We start from the raw sequence: 19,689 nt of genomic DNA on the forward strand, positions 1-19,689 counted from the left end.
GGCTCACACGGGTGAGGGGCACAGGGGCTGGCACAGGGGCTGGCACAGGGCAGAGGCTCACACGGGTGAGGGGCACAGGGGCTGGCACAGGGGAGAGGCTCACACGGGTGAGGGGCTCAGGGGCTGGCACAGGGCAGAGGCTCACACGGGTGAGGGGCTCAGGGGCTGGCACAGGGCAGAGGCTCACACGGGTGAGGGGCTCAGGGGCTGGCACAGGGCAGAGGCTCACACGGGTGAGGGGCTCAGGGGCTGGCACAGGGCAGGGGAGAGGCTCACACGGGTGAGGGGCTCAGGGGCTGGCACAGGGCAGAGGCTCACACGGGTGAGGGGCACAGGGGCTGGCACAGGGGAGAGGCTCACACGGGTGAGGGGCACAGGGCAGGGGAGAAGCTCACACGGGTGAGGGGCACAGGGGCTGGCACAGGGCAGGGGAGAAGCTCACACGGGTGAGGGGCACAGGGGCTGGCATAGGGGAGAGGCTCACACGGGTGAGGGGCACAGGGCAGGGGAGAAGCTCACACGGGTGAGGGGCACAGGGGCTGGCACAGGGCAGGGGAGAAGCTCACACGGGTGAGGGGCACAGGGGCTGGCATAGGGGAGAGGCTCACACGGGTGAGGGGCAGGAGCCGGCACAGGAGAGAGGCTCACACGGGTGAGGGGCACAGGGGCTGGCACAGGGGAGAGGCTCACACGGGTGAGGGGCTCGGGCTGGCACAGCGGAGCGGGAGGGGGCAGGTCTGACCGGGGCTGGCGCACTCGGGGGTGGGAGTCACGGTGCCCCAGGGATGGGGGGAGCTGCCCCCGGGGCCGGGACTCACCCTGCGCCGGGAGGCTCCTGGATCCTGCTGCCGGGCTGCTCCCCTCGCTGCCCGGGGCCGATGTCAGCCGGGCTCGGCTCCCGACTCCTGCAGCCGCCGCCACCCAGCACTTCCGCATGGCCGGGCCGCCGCCCCCGCTCAGCCGCACCTCCCTGCCGGGCTCCCCGGGGGCGGCCCCGCCTCGCGGCCGGGGGAGCCCCTCGCTGCCGGGGGAGCCCCCCACCTGGGCCAGCCCCTGAGCCCCACACCTGGGCCAGCCCCGCACCTGTCTGGGGAGCCCCTCACTGCCCAGGGTCACCCCTCACCTGGGCCAGTCCCTGAGACCCTCAGCCCCTCACTGCCGGGGGAGCCCTCACCAGCCCCAGCCCCTCACTGCCGGGAGAGCCCCGCTCCTGGGCCCGCCCCTGAGCCCCTCACCTGGGCCAGCCCCTCACCTGCCCAGGGTCAGCACCTCACTGCCGGAAGAGCCCTGCTCCTGGGCCAGCCCCTGAGCCCCTCATCTGTCTGGGGAGCCCCTCACCTACCCAGGGTCAGCCCCATAGCCCCTCACCTGCCCAGGGTCACCCCTCACCTGCCCAGGGTCAGCCCCTCACCTGGGCCAGCTCCTGAGCCCCTCACCTGCCCAGGGTCACCCCTCACCACCAGGAGAACCCCTCACCTGGGCCAGCCCCTGAGCCCCTCACCTGTCTGGGGAGCCCCTCACTGCCCAGGGTCAGCCCTTCACCTGTGCCAGCCCCTCACCCGCCTGGGCTGCCCCACACCTGGGCCAGCCCCTGAGTCCCTCACTTGCGCCAGCCCCTCACCTGCCCAGGGTCAGCCCCTCACCTGGGCCAGCCCCATAGCCCCTCACCTGCCCAGGGTCAGCCCCTCACCTGTGCCAATCTCTCTCCCTAGGTATCCTGCCCTGTGCCACCTGTTCATCTATCCAGAGATCTATGCCAACCTCTCACCTGCCCGGACCAGCTGAATTGGGCTGACTGAGACATGAGTTTCATCTGGGCGGGGGAGCTATTCCCCCACATGGCAGCCCATCCACTCCAGCCCTTCATTTGATGATGAAGCTTCTCTTGTGCAAGCTCCTTGTGTGCCTGGGAATCCTTGCCTTGCCAGCCCTCCTCAACCCTGGAGAAAATGGCTTGTCTTGGCCAGCTTTAGACCAGTCTCTTCCAGGCACCTTCCTCCAAGCTCCTTCCCAAGTGGAAACCTACATGTGGCTCATTGGCATCACACTCTTATTAGTAAACCAAGCGAGCCCAGGTGGGCTTGGGTGAGTCTCTGCCACTGGGATAACACTTCCTCAGGGGAGATTTGTAAAGCATTTGAAACTAGCTTTTCATGAAGTGCAGAAGCTGCCTACAAGGAGGAGAAGCCAGCCCAATGAAGCCAGCCAGCTACCTGGGGACCAAATGCCCTGAGATTTACCAATTGGTCCAGTGGCCACCATTTAAGAACAGCTGTACTGCAGCATAACACAATGGGTGCTCCGGGGAGATGCTCTTCTTCGGAGAAGTTAAGCTGAGGTCTCTTCTTCCAGCTGGTGTCCCTCTCACAAGCAGCTGTCCAAGATCTTGTGGCACTTCTTAGAAAGAGGAAGGAACAATACACCTGGTGGTATTTTTAAGCACTGGCCAGCCATTCTCCCTCAGCACTGCATGTAAGCTGTAGTTGAGCCATCACAGCTACTCCAGGCCCAGTATGAGCCTGAAGTAACTCCAGCCCCAGTATGTTAGAGAGGACCCAGTGCGTGCTGTGTCCCACCCACACAGCAGTCACCTGGTGAAGTGAAATTAACCCAATCAAGCTCTTTTTAATCCTGATGTCAAAACGTAACCGCAAAATGAGATTTCCATGCCTGCCATCCTACACAAAGGGGAATGGAGTGATATCCCTCTCTGCTGGCTGTTCAGCATGTGACAGGGATCTGGGGCTCAACAGAGAATGGAACTAAACCAATTTATTCATTCCGTCTTCTTTCCAAACTTCCCTGCAAGACAAGACTTCCCTTGGAACATATTCCTCTAAAAGCAGCAAGCTGGAGCTCAGTTCTAACTAACAAAGCAGAATTCTGATTTGCACGGTTTAAAATATTCCCGCCTCTCCCCAAAGAGGTTTTGGTAGGAAATGGTAGGGGTTTTTTTTAGCTAAAGCATTTTTGAAACTGCTAACCAGGAGCCCCCAGATGCCCAGATTCCATGAAATCACAGCTTCAAATTCCAGCAAGGTTCACCTAGCTCTTCATCCTTCCAGCCAAGGTCAATAAACGGATGAGCTCCATGCAGTTTACTGCATGAAGGTCTTTCCGATGAGACTTTGAGTGCCAATATCCTGTTTGTTCTATGTGTGTATTCAGGATTCCATGGCACTTTTCATGAGTAGGGTTTTTGCTCTAAAGTCATTGGTCCAAAATTCTCTCTGTTGATTGGTGTCCCAGATTCCTGACTCACTTTCACAGCAGGGTGGCTGTATTTCAGAGCAGGGTATTCCCAGCTATCCCTGCTGGTACTGTAGCAGCAGCAGCAATAGGGTGCACAGTGTTTCCACACACCAAACCGCTGTTGTCAGTCACTTGTAAATATCTGAAACCAGTTGAAAAGTTCCCCAGCAATGTAAAATATTCATTTATTTGACTTTATCAGCTTCGCCAGCATCGGTGCGGCTGATGAGGAATGTTATTTAATTTGGATAAAAGGTTGGGATTTAGCCCAGGGGATCTCTGATAGTACCTGAGCTGTTCCACAGTATTGTGTCAATGAATTTAGTCATCAAACCCATTCCAGCTGCTAAGATAGACACATGAAGAAAACCTCCCACACAAGCTGCAAGTCTCCAGTCTCCCAGTAGAGATACTAGAAATACTAGACTAACAGTCATAGACTTTTTCAAAGGTAATGTTGAATTTAACATAGATATTGGCTTGTTAACAGGGAATCAAGACTCCTGGGTTCTGTTCCTAGCTCTATCGTTGACTTGCCGTGTGGGTCATTTCTTCTCAACATGCCCCCGTTTTCCTCATTTGTCAAATGGGGGTGATGTAAAGCACTACGAGGTTCACAGACTTTAATACCGGAAGGGACCGCTATGATAATCTAATCTAACCTCTTGTGTAACATGGCTGCAGAATTTCAGGCTACGATTCCTGTATCAGGGCCAATAACTTGTGGTTTAACTAGACAGAACCTATCTCCTCTTAAAAAGATGTCAAATCCTGATTTAAAGACTCTAAAGCAGGAGTCTCAAAGTCCCGGCCTGCAGGCCATCTGCGGCCCGAGAACCTCCCCATTGTGGCCCGCGGAGGAAAGATGCATGCAGCCATGCTGCGCCGGTCCCCACAGCTCCCATTGGCTGGGGGAGAGGGACAGAGATACCATCACTAATTGCCAGGTGGAGTCAGCCATGGCAGCAGCATCATTAGTTGCCAGGCACAGTCAGCCATGGCGGCAGCATCATTAGTTGCCGGGCGCAGTCAGCCATGGAGGTAGCATCACTTTTTTCCATGAATAGGCCAAAAGCCATGTAGAGTTGGACCTTGCAAAGGGAATTAAAACCAATAGTAAAAGGTTCTATAGCCATATAAATAAGAAAAAATCAAAGAAAGAAAAAGTGGGACCGCTAAACACTGAGGATGGAGTGGAGGCTAAGGATAATCTAGGCATGGCCCAGTATCTAAACAAATACTTTGCCTCGGTCTTTAATGAGGCTAATGAGGAGCTTAGGGATAATGGCGGGGATGACAAATGGGAATGAGGATATGGAGGTAGATATTACCACATCCGAGGTAGAAGCTAAACTCAAACAGCTTAATTGGACTAAATCGGGGGGCCCAGATAATCTTCATCCAAGAATATTAAAGGAACTGACACATGAAATTGCAAGCCCATTAGCAAGAATTTTTAATGAAACAGTAAACTCAGGAGTTGTGCTGTACGACTGGAGAATTGCTAACATAGTTGATATTTTTAAGAAAGGGGAAAAAAGTGATGAGTAACTATAGGCCTGTTAGTTTGACATCTGTAGTACGCAAGGTCTTGGAAAAAATTTTGAAGGAGAAAGTAGTTAAGGACATTGAGGTCAATGGTAATTGAGACAAATTACAACATGGTTTTACTAAAGGTAGATCGTGCCAAACCAACCTGATCTCCTTCTTTGAGAAGGTGACAGATTTTTTAGACAAAGGAAACTCAGTGGATCTAATCTACCCCGATTTCAGTAAGGCATTTGATACGGTTCCACATGGGAAATTATTAGCTAAATTGGAACAGATGGAGATCAATCTGAAAATTGAAAGGTGGATAAGGAACTGGTTAAAGGAGAGACTACAACGGGTCATACTGACAGGTGAACTGTCAGGCTGGAAGGAGGTTACTAGTGGAGTTCCTCAGGGATCGGTTTGGGGACCAATCTTATTTAATTTTTTTATTACTGACCTTGGCACAAAAAGTGGGAATGTGCTAATAAAGTTTGCAGATGATACAAAGCTGGCAGGTATTGCTAATACAGAGAAGGACCAGGATATCATACAGGAAGATCTGGATGACCTTGTAAACTGGAGTAATAGTAATAGGATGAAATGTAATAGTGAAAAGTGCAAGGTCATGCATTTAGGGATTAATAACAAGAATTGAGGTTATAAATCGGGGACACATCAGTTGGAAGTAACAGAGGAGGAGAAGGACCTCAGAGTATTGGTTGATCACAGGATGACAATGATCCACCAATGTGATATGGCCATTAAAAAAGCTAATGTGGTCTTAGGATGCATCAGGCAAGGTATTTCCAGTAAAGATAAGTACCGTTATACAAGGCACTCGTGAGAACTCATCTGGAATATTGTGTGCAGTTATGGTCTCCCATGTTTAAGAAGGATGAATTCAAACTGAAACAGGTACAGAGAAGGGCTACTAGGATGATCCGAGGAATGGAAAACCTGTCTTATGAAAGGAGACTCAAAGAGTTTGGTTTGTTTAGCCTAACCAAAAGAAGGCTCAGGGGAAATATGATTGCTCTTTATAAATATATCAGACGGATAAATATCAGGAAGGGAGAGGAATTTGTTAAGCTTAGTACCAATGTGGACACAGGAACAAATGGATATAAAGTGGACATTAGGAAGTTTATACTTGAAATTAGATGAAGGTTTCTAACCATTAGAGGAGTGAAGCTCTGGAACAGCCTTCCAAGGGGAGTAGTGGGGGCAAAAGACACATCTGGCTTCAAGACTAAGCTTGATAAGTTTATGGAGAGGATGGTATGATGGGATAGCCTAATTTTGGCAATTAATTGATCTTTGATTATTAGTAGGTAAATAGCCCACTGGCCTGTGGTGGGATGTTAGATGGGGTGGGATCTGAGTTACTACAGAGAATTCTTTCCTGGCCGCTGGCTGGTGAGTCTTGCCCACATGCTCAGGGTTTAACTGATGGCCATATTTGGGGTTGGGAAGGAATTTTCCTCCGGGACAGACTGGCAGAGGCCCTGGAGGTTTTTTGCCTCCTCTGCAGCGTGGGGCAGGGGTCACTTGCTGGAGGATTCTCTGAAGCTTGAGATCTTTAAACCACGATTTGAGGATTTCAATAACTCAGATATAGGTTAGGGGTTTGTTACAGGAGTGGGTGGGTGAGATTCTGCGGCCTGCATTGTGCAGGAGGTCAGACTAGATGATCATAATGGTCCCTTCTGACCTTAAAGTCTATGAGTCTAAGTCAAAATTGGAACACAACCATCTGATGCACCCCTTGCTGCAATCCTGAAGGTTTCATCTGCTCAGTCACTGAGGTCAAACATCAACAAACTGACAGAACTGAAGCATTGCCAGGTGTCCAGCAAACACTAAAAACTCTCTGGCAGGCAAAGAACTGTATAACGTTGTATGACAGTTTTATTATTTCTAAGAAATTTGAAATAAAAAATACAATATAAATGTTTTCTTTTCTGAACACCATCTTCAGTCACATTATTGGCCTGTTGGGAGGATCTGAGGACTGGCCCTGGCCCTAAGATAAATTGAGTTTAAGACCTCTTCTCAAAAGTGTCCAGTATTTATTTATTGTGATTATTTAACACTGGGACACTAAGTGGCAAGTAACTAAGTCATGTGAGAGATATTAAACTGGAAAATAATTAGTCTTGGCAAAATGTAACTCTTTTATAATTTTGACTGATATCAATGTTTATTTTTAAGCATTTTTTTTAGATTTTTACCCATTTAAATTTTCAGTTGTGGGAAATTATGGAGGTGTCGGGGGAGAGCAGACTAAGGACAACAGACACTGATATTCAAAAAGATAAAGCTTTACACACTTAAAACAAATAGTCAGAATCATGTCAAAACATACAAACGAAATATCCTTAAATCAATAAATCACACCTGTTTACTATTCATACGCTAGGCCATTCGTAACAAGCCTCATTCAAAATTCTAAATCACAGTAAGTTCTCAAGCAGCATTTTTCTTGCATTGCCTGTCTGTATGTTTCTATTGTTACTGATGAAAATATTTTTGTTCTCCGTTTGGGTGTGTACAGGGAATCGGAGGTTTACTGACATCAACCAATACAAATAAAATTCTTCCACACTTAGAAATAATGACTTAAAAGTTACAGGATACAAGTTACAAGGCCTAGATGTTTGGGGACCTCCATTTGACACAGCCATCAGGCTAGAGAATAGATGCACGTAGCCAGCCTGGTTGGGGGTATGGGATATGATTTAGAATAATTCACTTCGTGAGGATTGCTGCTCATGTCATATCTCTTTTCTGTTTTTGGTCTAGACTTTGCAGTCCTACCCCTAGTTCTTGCCCTATTTCAGTGTCTGGTTATTGACACCTGGGGTATTTAGATTCTGGACTTGGGGCCTGAGCCTGCATCAGTTAATATTAATGGTAACATCCCTACTGACTTCAGTAGGGCAGGGCCTTGATGAGTAGCTGGCATGCAGTAGTTCCCTGAGAACGGCCATACCGGGTCAGACCAAAGGTCCATCTAGCCCAGTATCTGTCTACCGACAGTGGCCAAAGCCAGGTGCCCCAGAGGGAGTGAACCTAACAGGCAATGATCAAGTGATCTCTCTCCTGCCATCCATCTCCATCTTCTGACGAACAGAGGCTAGGACACCATTCCTTATCCATCCTGGCTAATAGCCATTTATGGACTTAACTACCATGAATTTATCCAGTACTCTTTTAAACACGGTTATAGTCCTAGCCTTCACAACCTCCTCAGGTAAGGAGTTTCACAAGTTGACTGTGCGCTGCGTGAAGAAGAACTTCCTTTTATTTGTTTTAAACCTGCTGCCCATTAATTTCATTTGGTGACCCCTAGTTCTTGTATTATGGGAATAAGTAAATAACTTTTCCTTATCCACTTTCTCAACATCACTCATGATTTTATAGACCTCTATCATATCCCCTCTTAGTCTCCTCTTTTCCAAGCTGAAAAGTCCTAGCCTCTTTAATCTCTCCTCATATGGGACCCTCTCCAAACCCCTAATCATTTTAGTTGCCCTTTTCTGAACCTTTCCTAGTGCTAGAATATCTTTTTTGAGGTGAGGAGACCACATCTGTACATAGTATTCAAGATGTGGGCATACCATGGATTTATATATGGGCAATAATATATTCTCAGTCTTATTCTCTATCCCCTTTTTAATGATTCCTAACATCCTGTTTGCTTTTTTGACGGCCTCTGCACACTGCGTGGACATCTTCACAGAACTATCCACGATGACACCAAGATCTTTTTCCTGACTCGGTGTAGCTAAATTAGACCCCATCATATTGTATGTATAGTTGGGGTTACTTTTTCCAATGTGCATTACTTTACATTTATCCACATTAAATTTCATTTTCCATTTTGTTGCCCAATCACTTAGTTTTGTAAGATCTTTTTGAAGTTCTTCACAATCTGCTTTGGTCTTAACTATCTTGAGTAGTTCAGTATCATCTGCAAACTTTGCCACCTCACTGTTTACCCCTTTCTCCAGATGAATAAATTGAATAGGATTGGTCCTAGGACTGATCCCCTTGGGGAACACCACTAGTTACCCCTCTCCATTCTGAGAATTTACCATTAATTCCTACCCTTTGTTCCGTGTCTTTTAACCAGTTCTCAATCCATGAAAGAGCCTTCCCTTTTATCCCATGATAGCTTAATTTACGTAAGAGCCTTTGGTGAGGGACCTTGTCAAAGGCTTTCTGGAAATCTAAGTACACTATGTCCACTGGATCCCCCTTGTCCACATGTTTGTTGACCCCTTCAAAGAACTCTAATAGATTAGTAAGACACGATTTCCCTTTACAGAAACCATGTTGACTATTGCTCAACAGTTTATGTTTTTCTACGTGTCCGACAATTTTAATCTTAACTAGTGTTTCAACTAATTTACCCGGTACCGACATTAGACTTATCGGTCTGTAATTGCCGGGATCCCCTCTGGAGCACTTTTTAAGGGAACATCGCCAAGGATGCCATGGCTCCAGGCATCATCACGTCATTCCAGCATTGCAGGGATGAGCTCTGCAAGCATCAGTGCTGCTGCCACATGCTGGTGGAGCGTGCGCATCACAGCCACTTCCTGTCCAGAGAGGGTAACAGCCTGATACTCCCAGCAGCTAACGGAGTTGCTCCCATAGCTCGAGTGAGACGGGTCTGGGCTGAAGGAGCCAGGTTGCAGTGTCACCATCCTGGGATCTCCCAACCCCTGTCCTGGGCCCAGTACCCCCAAGTCCTCTCGCTGTGCCTGTGCCCTCCCCAGCCTTGCACCCGCCCCAGGCCCTGTAGCTGGGCCCTGCCGCCTCCTTACCCTGCACCCGCCCGTCCTGTACCCTGCACCTGCCAGCCCAGCAACCCCCAAGCCCTGCAGCTGGGCCCTGCACCCCTCAGACCCTCCGGCTGGGCCCCGCCCCCTGCCTGCCCCCTACGCCTCAGCCCTGCCCCACCCCCCTGTTCTGGCCCCACCCACTCCTGGCCCATCCCCCAGGCCCTCTGGCTGGGCCCTGCCTCCTGCCTGCCCTGTACGCCTCAGCCCTGCCCCACCCCCCCTGTTCTGGCCCCGCCCACTCCTGGCCCATCCCCCAGGCCCTCCAGCTGGGCCCCGCCTCCTGCCTGCCCTCTTCTGTCCTGCCCCACCCCCCTTGTTCTGGCCCCGCCCCCTCCTGGCCCATCCCCCAGGCCCTCTGGCTGGGCCCCGCCTCCTGCCTGCCCTCCTCAGCCCTGCCCCACCCCCCCTGTTCTGGCCCCACCCACTCCTGGCCCATCCCCCCGAAGCTCTCTGGCTGGGCCCCGCCCCCGGCCGGTCCAGCCTAGACCCTGGCCAATGCCGAGCCGCGTACCCACAATGCACCTGCGCTCTCGCTCGGAGCCGTGAGGTGGGGGCGGGGCATGCAGCGGGGAGCAGGGGGCCTCCCCGGATTCCTCTGGGCCCCGAGCGAGGGCCATGAAAATGTCCGCGGCCCCTTTAACGTCTGTCCCCGCCTCTCCGCTCCCATTGGTTCGCCTCCTGAGATCGCTCCGCCCCCTTCCCCCGGCCCGGCTCAGCAATTGGCCGCCGCGGGTTGGTCACTTCTCACTGGGACCCGCCTGGCGCCGGCGGCCGTTGGGAGCGGACGGGAGCTACGTGCGGCGGTTACCGGGCAGCCCCGCCGCGCCCCCGCAGCCAGCGGCGACAGGCCCGTCCGCAGCCCCTCCCCCACGGCAACCCCCACAGACAGCCCCGCCCCCACGGCAACCCCCCATAGACAGCCCCTCCCCCACGGCAACCCCCACAGACAGCCCCGCCCCCACGGCAACCCCCCATAGACAGCCCCTCCCCCACCCCACAGACAGCCCCTCCCCCACGGCAACCCCCATAGACAGCCCCTCCCCCACGGCAACCCCCATAGACAGCCCCCCCGCCACCCCACAGACAGCCCCTCCCCCACGGCAACCCCCCATAGACAGCCCCGCCCCCACCCCACAAACAGCCCCTCCCCCACGGCAACCCCCATAGACAGCCCCTCCCCCACGGCAACCCCCCATAGACAGCCCCGCCCCCACCCCACAAACAGCCTCTCCCCCACGGCAACCCCCATAGACAGCCCCTCCCCCACGGCAACCCCGATAGACAGCCCCCCCGCCACCCCACAGACAGCCCCTCCCCCACGGCAACCCCCATAGACAGCCCTGCCCCCACCCCACAAACAGCCTCTCCCCCACGGCAACCCCCATAGACAGCCCCTCCCCCACGGCAACCCCGATAGACAGCCCCCCCGCCACCCCACAGACAGCCCCTCCCCCACGGCAACCCCCATAGACAGCCCTGCCCCCACCCCACAAACAGCCTCTCCCCCACGGCAACCCCCATAGACAGCCCCTCCCCCACGGCAACCCCGATAGACAGCCCCCCCGCCACCCCACAGACAGCCCCTCCCCCACGGCAACCCCCATAGACAGCCCCCCCGCCACCCCACAGACAGCCCCTCCCCCACGGCAACCCCCATAGACAGCCCCGCCCCCACCCCACAAACAGCCTCTCCCCCACGGCAACCCCCATAGACAGCCCCTCCCCCACGGCAACCCCGATAGACAGCCCCCCCGCCACCCCACAGACAGCCCCTCCCCCACGGCAACCCCCATAGACAGCCCCGCCCCCACCCCACAAACAGCCTCTCCCCCACGGCAACCCCCATAGACAGCCCCTCCCCCACGGCAACCCCCATAGACAGCCCCCCCGCCACCCCACAGACAGCCCCTCCCCCACGGCAAGGCTCCATAGACAGCCCCTCCCCCACGGCAACCCCCCATAGACAGCCCCGCCCCCACCCCACAAACAGCCTCTCCCCCACGGCAACCCCCATAGACAGCCCCTCCCCCTCGGCAACCCCCATAGACAGCCCCCCCGCCACCCCACAGACAGCCCCTCCCCCACGGCAACCCCCCATAGACAGCCCCGCCCCCACCCCACAAACAGCCTCTCCCCCACGGCAACCCCCATAGACAGCCCTGCCCCCACCCCACAGACAGCCCCTCCCCCTCGGCAACCCCCATAGAGAGCCCCGCCCCCAGCCTGTCACGACACAGACCCTCCCCCATAGACAGCCCCGCCCCCAGCCATTCCTGACAGGACTCATCTCCCGTAGACAGTCGCAACCCGGCCCCTCCCCTCCTAGACAGCCCTGCCCCAGCCCATCGTGACACGGCCCCTCCCCGTTAGGCAGGCCCACACCTCTCAGCGCCAGAAAGCTCCACCCCCCCAGCTCCACTCCGTCTCCTCCCAGACCCCCTCCGTAGGCCAAAGTGCCCCTTAGTGCCAGAAAGCCCTACCCCATAGAGAGCTCTGCTCCTCAGCACTAGACAGTTCCAGCCCCCCCAACTCCAGTCCCCTCCACCCCGCACACCCGCTAGCACTGGACCACCCCGATCTCTTCACTCCCACTGCCCTGGGCAGCTCCAGCTCCTCCCACGCTCCAGACCCCCGCACCCTAGCGTAGATTGCACCAGGCCCCTTCCACTTCCTAGGCCTGCCCAGTACCTGCTTTTGCCCTCTCGGGACCCCTAGCCTCTTAGCCTCAGCTTCACCCCCCCTCCACCATTTCCTTGCTGTAAGTCCTCCCGCCAGTGCTAGGCACCTTACGGCCCTGGGTTTTACCCTCTGCCCACTTCAGTTGCCCACCTACAACCACAGCTCCTTGCCCTTCTGCACTTCTAGGCAGCTACCAGAGACTTCCTGGGAGGAAGCGGAGGCCAGGCCTGCCACATGGTACGTACCCCCAGGAATAATCCTCGCAGGAGCAGTGTGGCATTTGGTTCTTGGTTTATGAACTGTTCCCATGCATGGGGGAACGCTCTCATCTGTGCCTTTAAAATAGGGGCCACGGGGACCTGGCAGCCGCTTCCAGGAGCAGTGCGGAGCCTGGGCAGGTAGGGAGCCTGCCTTAGCCCTGGGTCCCCGCTGCACTGCTGACTAGACTTTTAACAGCCCAGTCAGCACCGCCACCGGGGTCTCTTTTCGACTGGGCGTTCCAGTCGAAAACCAGACGCCTGGCCCCATCCCTCTTCCTGGGTCTCTGCCCTGTGGGTGTGATGGTGCAGAACTCGATGATTTGGCATGGTGCTCGTTTTCTGATGCCAGTTCATCTCCCTGAGCTGGGAGTCCAAGCAAATCCCAAACTAAAACGTCTCCAGAATAACCCAAATTTTGCTTGTTTTCTAGTGGAAACACTCAGATCTAGGACCTTGTGAGAGTTAGTACATGTTCACTTCACGGTTCACCTGCATCATTGCTGAGGAGTCTGCCAAGGATTCAGGGTTGTGGGGAAAAGCAGGAGAGGTGGTGTCTGTATATGGGAGAAGGAATCAGCTCACAAAGTTGGTTTCCGCACAGTAATGAAACTGTAACTTGTTGTCCAAAATCCTTCACCTGAAATAACTAGCTGATCTTAGGAAATTGTAGTAGCTAGATTTGGAAAAACAGAATAAGGCAGAGGCTGTGACATCTCTTACTGAATCAGTTCGCTATTGTTGCATTATTTGGCCTATGGTATTATGACCCATGCAGTCAGTTCCAAGTCTGCATTATAATTCGTGATACTGAACATTAGTATTAGTGGCAGCAGAGTGCTTCTCCAGGATCATTGAAGTGAATAGAGGAAGAGTGGGGAGTCACATGGAAAAGCAGCCAGAAGTGTTTTAGGAAGGTGGCAGTTAGTGGTGGCAGAGCCATTGGGAGCTGCCTAAAGAAGGTGAATTGAATTCAAGGTTTACCCATCCCAGGGCTGCACTGACAGCTTGTCATGAGTCTTTGGGCTGCATTTTCTTTTAAATGCAAACCATGATTACCCTCATCTTTAATGCAGAAGTGTGCCCACAGAGACTACGTATCTCAGCACACAATGCCCAGTTTTAATCGAGCAGGTGGATACTTGTGTTGAGAAGAGATGTATGTTGGGACCCTGTCTCCAAAGGCTGCACTTCCATGTTAAAGGTAAAAGTGACTAGTCAAGGAGAAATTTTATAAAACAGCTAAGTTCCAACTCATGCTGTAGGCTGTCCCCTGAAGACATGAACAGAATATCTCTGAGATCCCAGGTTCCAGTTTGTGCTTTTGCTAACATGGGTTTGGTTAATAAAATGGCATCACACTCGCTTGCTTTTAATCACAGGGAACATTTCTGCAGTTGACCTGTTTAAGGGGACTCATATAGGGAGAAGCTCCTTGTAATTCCCTTCTCTTAAGGTAAATGTGAAATCTTTTGTGATGGGTTTTGATGATGTTACCACTTATTTTCTTAAAAGAACTTTCCAAAGTGAATTTTATGCTGGTGAAAGATTGACAGCCTTCTGGCTGATTGACAGCCTCAGTGAGTTGCTGGCCTTTTCATCCTGAAGAAGAGCTCTGTGGAGCTTGAAAGTTTCTCTTTCACCATAAGAACAGCCACACTGGGGTCAGACCAGTGGTCCATCTAGCCCAGTATCCCACCTTCTGAAGGTGGCCTTGATCCTCCTCTCTACTGAGACTGCCTACAAGGGGACTAAATAGTATCAGTAGTGGTGGAAAATTTTGTACTGATTCCTGTTTGCATCAGTGATTTGCTGTTTAAAGATAAAATCCAGTCCTCTCTGCTAAGAGCTCTGGAATATTTTGTGTGTGTCCTAGGTTGTCCTCTGGCTTCCTACTGTACCATGAGCGGGTTATTGAGCAGTGACTGGGGAATGAAATATGGCTGGTGCCAGGATAGTTTGTTGCCAGTGTCCTTAGTTGACTGTCTCATGGCAGATCTGTCGGTTCCAAGCTGCAGCCTTTTTGGTAAATTTTGCTTCATGAACTGCAGAGTGGGGAGGACTCTTCTGAGCCTCAGTGCGAATCCTCCACCCAGACTTGACACAGGCTGAGGGCTAAACCCCTGTTTGGGAGGGGAGCTCCAAGCATTTGTCAGCTTCACAGATCTAGTCAGACTTGAAATGTGGGAGCAAACTGCCAGAGTAGGTGGAGAATAGAAAACCACAGGTAGGCTGGTTCTTTAGGCTTGGTGTTCTGAATGGTGCCATGCAAGTGCACTTTACCCTTTCGAAGCTAAACATACCTCTGTCCCGAACAAACATCCTGCTACTGTGTCTCACTATAAATTTTGACATTAGCAACAGTGGAACATGAAGCTAAGGTTCTAGAGAATGGGTTTCATGTCCACCTACTCCCACCTCAGTGCAAGCTTCCACCTGTCTTTCATTTAGGTCAATAGCATCCATTTGACAGAGGACTGGAAGAAGAGGTAATAAGAAGGTAGCATCAGGTTGGTTTGGAAGGAGGAAATGAGGCCGAGAAGAAAGATGCGAGAGGTTGGGGGCTGGGGAGAGTTTGGGAACAAGAAGGTGAGCTGGGGCTGACAGAGCATTGTTTCCATTGAACAAGGCATGTTGAAGGGATCTCCATGGAGCTGCTGTTCCCTCCTGTGGAAGTGTCTGTGCCCCTTAAAGTTGTGCCACTGTTGCTCTTTTCAAAGCTACTCATAGAAATTGAAGATGGAGAAGGCCTGTTAGAGCATCCAGCCCCTCTTCCAGCCAATGCGGGATTGTTTCCTGTGGCACATTTTGGTTTTTAAAGTTTGTCCAGTCTAATTGTAACAACTCCAGGTGATGGGGTTTCTACCACTTTCCCTCTGGAGACTCTTCCACAGACTAAAAGATTTTGCTTTCATGCATTTTCTCCTTCTATTCAGCCTGGTTTCCTTTTCTTAATTCCATCCCCTAGTTATACCCCCTTGGGCACCTTACAACAATCCCTCTCCGTCTTTGGTAGTGACATCCCTCAGGTGCTTATGGACCTTTCCGTGTGAATCCTATCGTCTAGCCTTCGATCAGCTTTGTTTCTTTTCTCCCTCAAGCTTGTCACTGTTTCCAGTAAAAGAGAGAAGGAAAGTATAATAGAAACAGCATTAGATTTCTCCCCTTATATATTACAGGACGATTAATCTGATATCTACATATCTGATTGCTCCCTATAAACTGACCTGCAGGCCTCCTGCTGAATTCTTAGATGAGAATAGGCTACTGTTTAGTGAAACTTTCCAATAACTGCCAACTTGAGGCAAGCAAACGTCGGACTTGGCTGCATTCTCTGCAAGGCATCAATGTCTGTGAGGGGTGACAGGCTCTTGCCACTTAACACCTTGTTGGTTGGTAACTTGAGGCACCCCAAAACATGTTCACATCTATAACTTTCCTCCTTCTTGTGCCTGTTTCTGTTCATTCAAGTTGGTAATAAAGAGTGGGCATGCAAGCACAGTAATCAGCAGTGTGCAGTGGTCTGCAAACTACTTTACCTTATGGCTTTTCCCTTCAGAGGACTGGGATGATTCCTCTGACTGGCTCACATCACATCAGATACTTTGATAACTTAAAGGCTGGATCCTGCAAGGCGCTGAGCACTCTCCACTCTCATTGAAACATCTTAGTATCAGGCAAGATCGAGTGATAAGTTATAGTTCAGTCAGTGACTCCAGATCCCATTTGCTTTGATTGTAAATCAGACGCTGATGGTTTTTCTGTCAGCACTGGGATCTTAAAAATCTAGATTACCTCCTTCTTCTTTCACATGGCTGGTGTAGAGCAGCAACTACAGTTTCACCTGAAGTTGATCGAGCCAAATGGCTACATCAGGAGTAGCAGAATTTATTGCAGTAATGCCTCCTTCATATTTATAAATTGGGAGGTAGGTAGTGATATGTTTGACAGTCTGTCGTGGGGAACCACACTCGCACACCAGGGAGTCCTTGATTTTCCATTTGTGCATTAGATGTCCACATCTACCATGGTTAGTTTGGATTCGGTTCAGAGTTGACCAGGATGACCGTGGAAGATCAAACCCAGGAACCAGTCTAGACATGAGCATGTGCCTCTGACTTCCTCACTAGTAATGAAGACAGTAGCCTTCACAGGGCCCACTCTGTGAAGTGAGAATTCGAGACAAATGCCATCAACTCAGCAACTGAACATCGCTCAGCAATCTCCTGGTCATCAGAGCAGCAACTCAACAAATCTAAACATGCACATGTGCTTCTGACCTCCTCACTAGTAATGAAGATTTTGCAATAGGTACCACAATGATGGGCCTTCCCAAATAGGCTCTCAGCTGACAAGCCTTCCAGCTTTGTGTGGCATGCATGAGGCAGATCAGAATCCACCTCTCTCGGCCATCGCTGCATTGTTGTAGTTGGGAGAGCAGTTTGTGTTAGCAAATTGAGCAGCTACCATGTGACTCAGAGATACACAGGAGAAGCTTGCTTGAGTAAGAAGGAAACTTTTAAATATAGCTGCTTTTCTGACTCCAACCACAAACTTTCCTTCCAGTTTTCATTAATTATCATAGTGATTTCTCTTCCACATTGTACATAATGACAGCATCTTTCACCATGTACAGTGCAAAAATGAAATGCAGTTAGCAATCCATATCTGGCCTTCTAGCTAGGTAATCCAGACTTGAAAGCTTAAAACAACACAGACTTGTAGTCATATCAGTCAGTTTTCACATTTCAACTCTATACCTTTTACCTTTGTGTATATTTGTTAGCTAAAGACCAGTTCTGGTGAGTGTATGGAATATGTAATGTACGTACCACCCTTGCAAAGCATGCTTGCAATGATTAAAATCTTCCTGAACATTGCAGGGTTAATATCTTATTGGTCAGCCTTCACTGTGGTCTTACATCTTTGATATCTGGTATGGCAATTTTCATGCAGGAGGATTTCAAAGCATTTTACGGACCATAAAAATAGCAATTGCTTCATGACTTCCCCACATTGAAATGCAGTTACCTCTGGGATGGAACACAGCACCGCCTGTTTACTGGCCGCAGCGCTGTGCAGCACTTTAGGACATCAGCTGAAGAAGAACACCATATCCTGTTGAAACTACACAGAGATGTTAGAAAATCAAAATGTAACTGCTGAAAGTGGAGTGGGCTGTGACTGGGACACCTCCTTCTGTATTTCAGGACATAGATGCACTGAGCAGTCCTTGGGACAGTTCTCGTTCTTCTTCCAGTTGCGAGGAGGAGCCATATGGAGGGCGAGCAGTGTCGGAACTCTTGGTAAGATTTTAGCTGCAACCCTTGACTTTAATTGGTGCTCAGGGATGAAGTCCTTCATTCATGAATTTTTGGGAAGCCTAAGCAATCAGCTACTCTAAAGAAGCAAGGGGATAATGCACAGTGAGCTTTTTATGGACTGGAGAAGGTGAAGTAGGCGGCAGGGAGGCCAGAGAAGTGGAGGAGTTGTAGAGGTTGATATGGGAAATAAAGGCCTGGACATGAGCTCTTGGCTGCAGAGATAGAGAGGTTGTGGAGGAAGAAGCGGCAAGATTTGGATATGACTTGCATATGTGGGGAAAGAAGAGAGAGGAATGAAAGGAAACTCCCAGGTTACGGGCCTGAATGAAGGTGAGGGTGGGGATCGTGCCAACTGTTCTTACAGAGACTGCAGGGAATGGAGAGCATTTGGAAGGGAAGATTGGGGAGATAATTTGGCCATGGTATATGGGGGATATGATACAGGTATATAAAATCGTGAGTGATGTTGAGAAAGTGGATAAGGAAAAGTTATTTACTTATTCCCATAATACAAGAACTAGGGGTCACCAAATGAAATTAATAGGTAGCAGGTTTAAAACAAATAAAAGGAAGTTCTTCTTCACACAGCGCACAGTCAACTTGTGGAACTCCTTACCTGAGGAGCTTGTGAAGGCTGGGACTATAACAGTGTTTAAAAGGGAACTGGATAAATTCATGGTGGCTAAGTCCATAAATGGCTATTAGCCAGGAAGGGTAAAAATGGTGTCCCTAGCCTCTGTTCATCAGAGGATGGAGATGGATGGCAGGAGAGAGATCACTTGATCATTGCCTGTTAGGTTCACTCCCTCTGGGGCATCTGGCATTGGCCACTGTCAGTAGACAGATACTGGGCTAGATGGACCTTTGGTCTGACCCGGTACGGCCGTTCTTATGTTCTTATGGTAAATTCAAGCTTTCCAAAACACTTCACTGATGCTAAACCTCTCAGCATACCAGTGAGCTAGGTATGGACTATCCTCCACATTTTACAGGTTGGGGAACTGATGCAGTGTGAAGGGAGTCATTTACTGAAGCATTACAGTGATCTAGAAGCAGAACTCAGGAGTTCAAGGTCCACAGTCACCTAAGGCCACTAGTCCAGTCCTTTCTACAGGAAGGACTTTTTGAGCAGTGATGTGGATTAGCTTGTGGATTCTAGTCTCATCAAGGATGTAATGGAAGCTCCATCACCCAGGGCCCTTAGAACTGGACAGACCACCAAAACCTAGGAAATGTGTACTAGAGATCATTGGTCCCAGGAGATGGGTGATGTACAGGAGGAGCCCATGCCTAAAGTTGGGTTAGGTGAGGGTGAGAGGGGAGTCTAAACTGCGTGATGTGGAACTTTGTCTCAATGTAGTAAACACCTGCGCTCCCCGTATGGCCCAAGATGAATGTTCTTTCCCCATCTGTAACCCTAGCCAGTTCCTTGGGTGCTGTAATGTAGCTCAAGGGAAGGAGAGCATGCCTTGTTTTAAAGACCAATTTTATATGGGTGTCTTCACCTTGTGATGCAAATGTTTTGGCTACCAATATGAGACTGCTAATGTCTTGCATCTTTCCCAAGGCTGGTGCTACCAAGTCCTTGTGCAGTCAGGAAGAGGAGGGACGTAAGAAGCAGCAGAGCCATCAAGGGAAAGGAGCAGGAGTTCCACAGCAGGATGGGTAGGTCCAGCCCCAACTAACAGCGCCCTAGACTGGGAGATTTTCTTTTCTGTGGGTTTCCTTCTTGCTTGACTGTATTTGCTCTTACCTTCATGACACATTACCGTGACTGTTCCCCATCCCTCTGGC

The 19,689-nt window shown here is 50.9% G+C and overlaps 2 protein-coding genes across 5 annotated transcripts in view; one reads left to right on the forward strand and one right to left on the reverse strand.

Moving 5' to 3' along the window:
• The window catches only part of IRF5 (interferon regulatory factor 5), a 38,666-nt gene extending 37,744 nt beyond the window's left edge, over positions 1-922 (reverse strand). Inside the window, exon 1 of the mRNA XM_050929971.1 lies at positions 819-922. The gene's annotated coding sequence lies outside the window, so the exon portion shown is untranslated. The remainder of the gene's footprint in view (positions 1-818) is intronic.
• Positions 923-12,047: 11,125 nt separating this feature from the next.
• Positions 12,048-19,689, forward strand: part of LOC127037871 (uncharacterized) — a 33,031-nt gene continuing 25,389 nt past the window's right edge. For 3 of the 4 annotated variants that reach the window (XM_050930015.1, XM_050930016.1, XM_050930035.1), the window contains exons 1-3: positions 12,048-12,551; positions 17,782-17,877; positions 19,463-19,560. In XM_050930015.1, coding sequence (XP_050785972.1) covers positions 12,549-12,551; positions 17,782-17,877; positions 19,463-19,560 — 197 coding nt within the window. In that variant the 5' untranslated portion in view covers positions 12,048-12,548. The remainder of the gene's footprint in view (positions 12,552-17,781; positions 17,878-19,462; positions 19,561-19,689) is intronic. The other variant, XM_050930025.1, reaches the window with a different exon arrangement.

The sequence above is a fragment of the Gopherus flavomarginatus genome, chromosome 1, assembly GCF_025201925.1.
Source record: "Gopherus flavomarginatus isolate rGopFla2 chromosome 1, rGopFla2.mat.asm, whole genome shotgun sequence".
NCBI classification, from domain to species: Eukaryota; Metazoa; Chordata; order Testudines; family Testudinidae; genus Gopherus; species Gopherus flavomarginatus.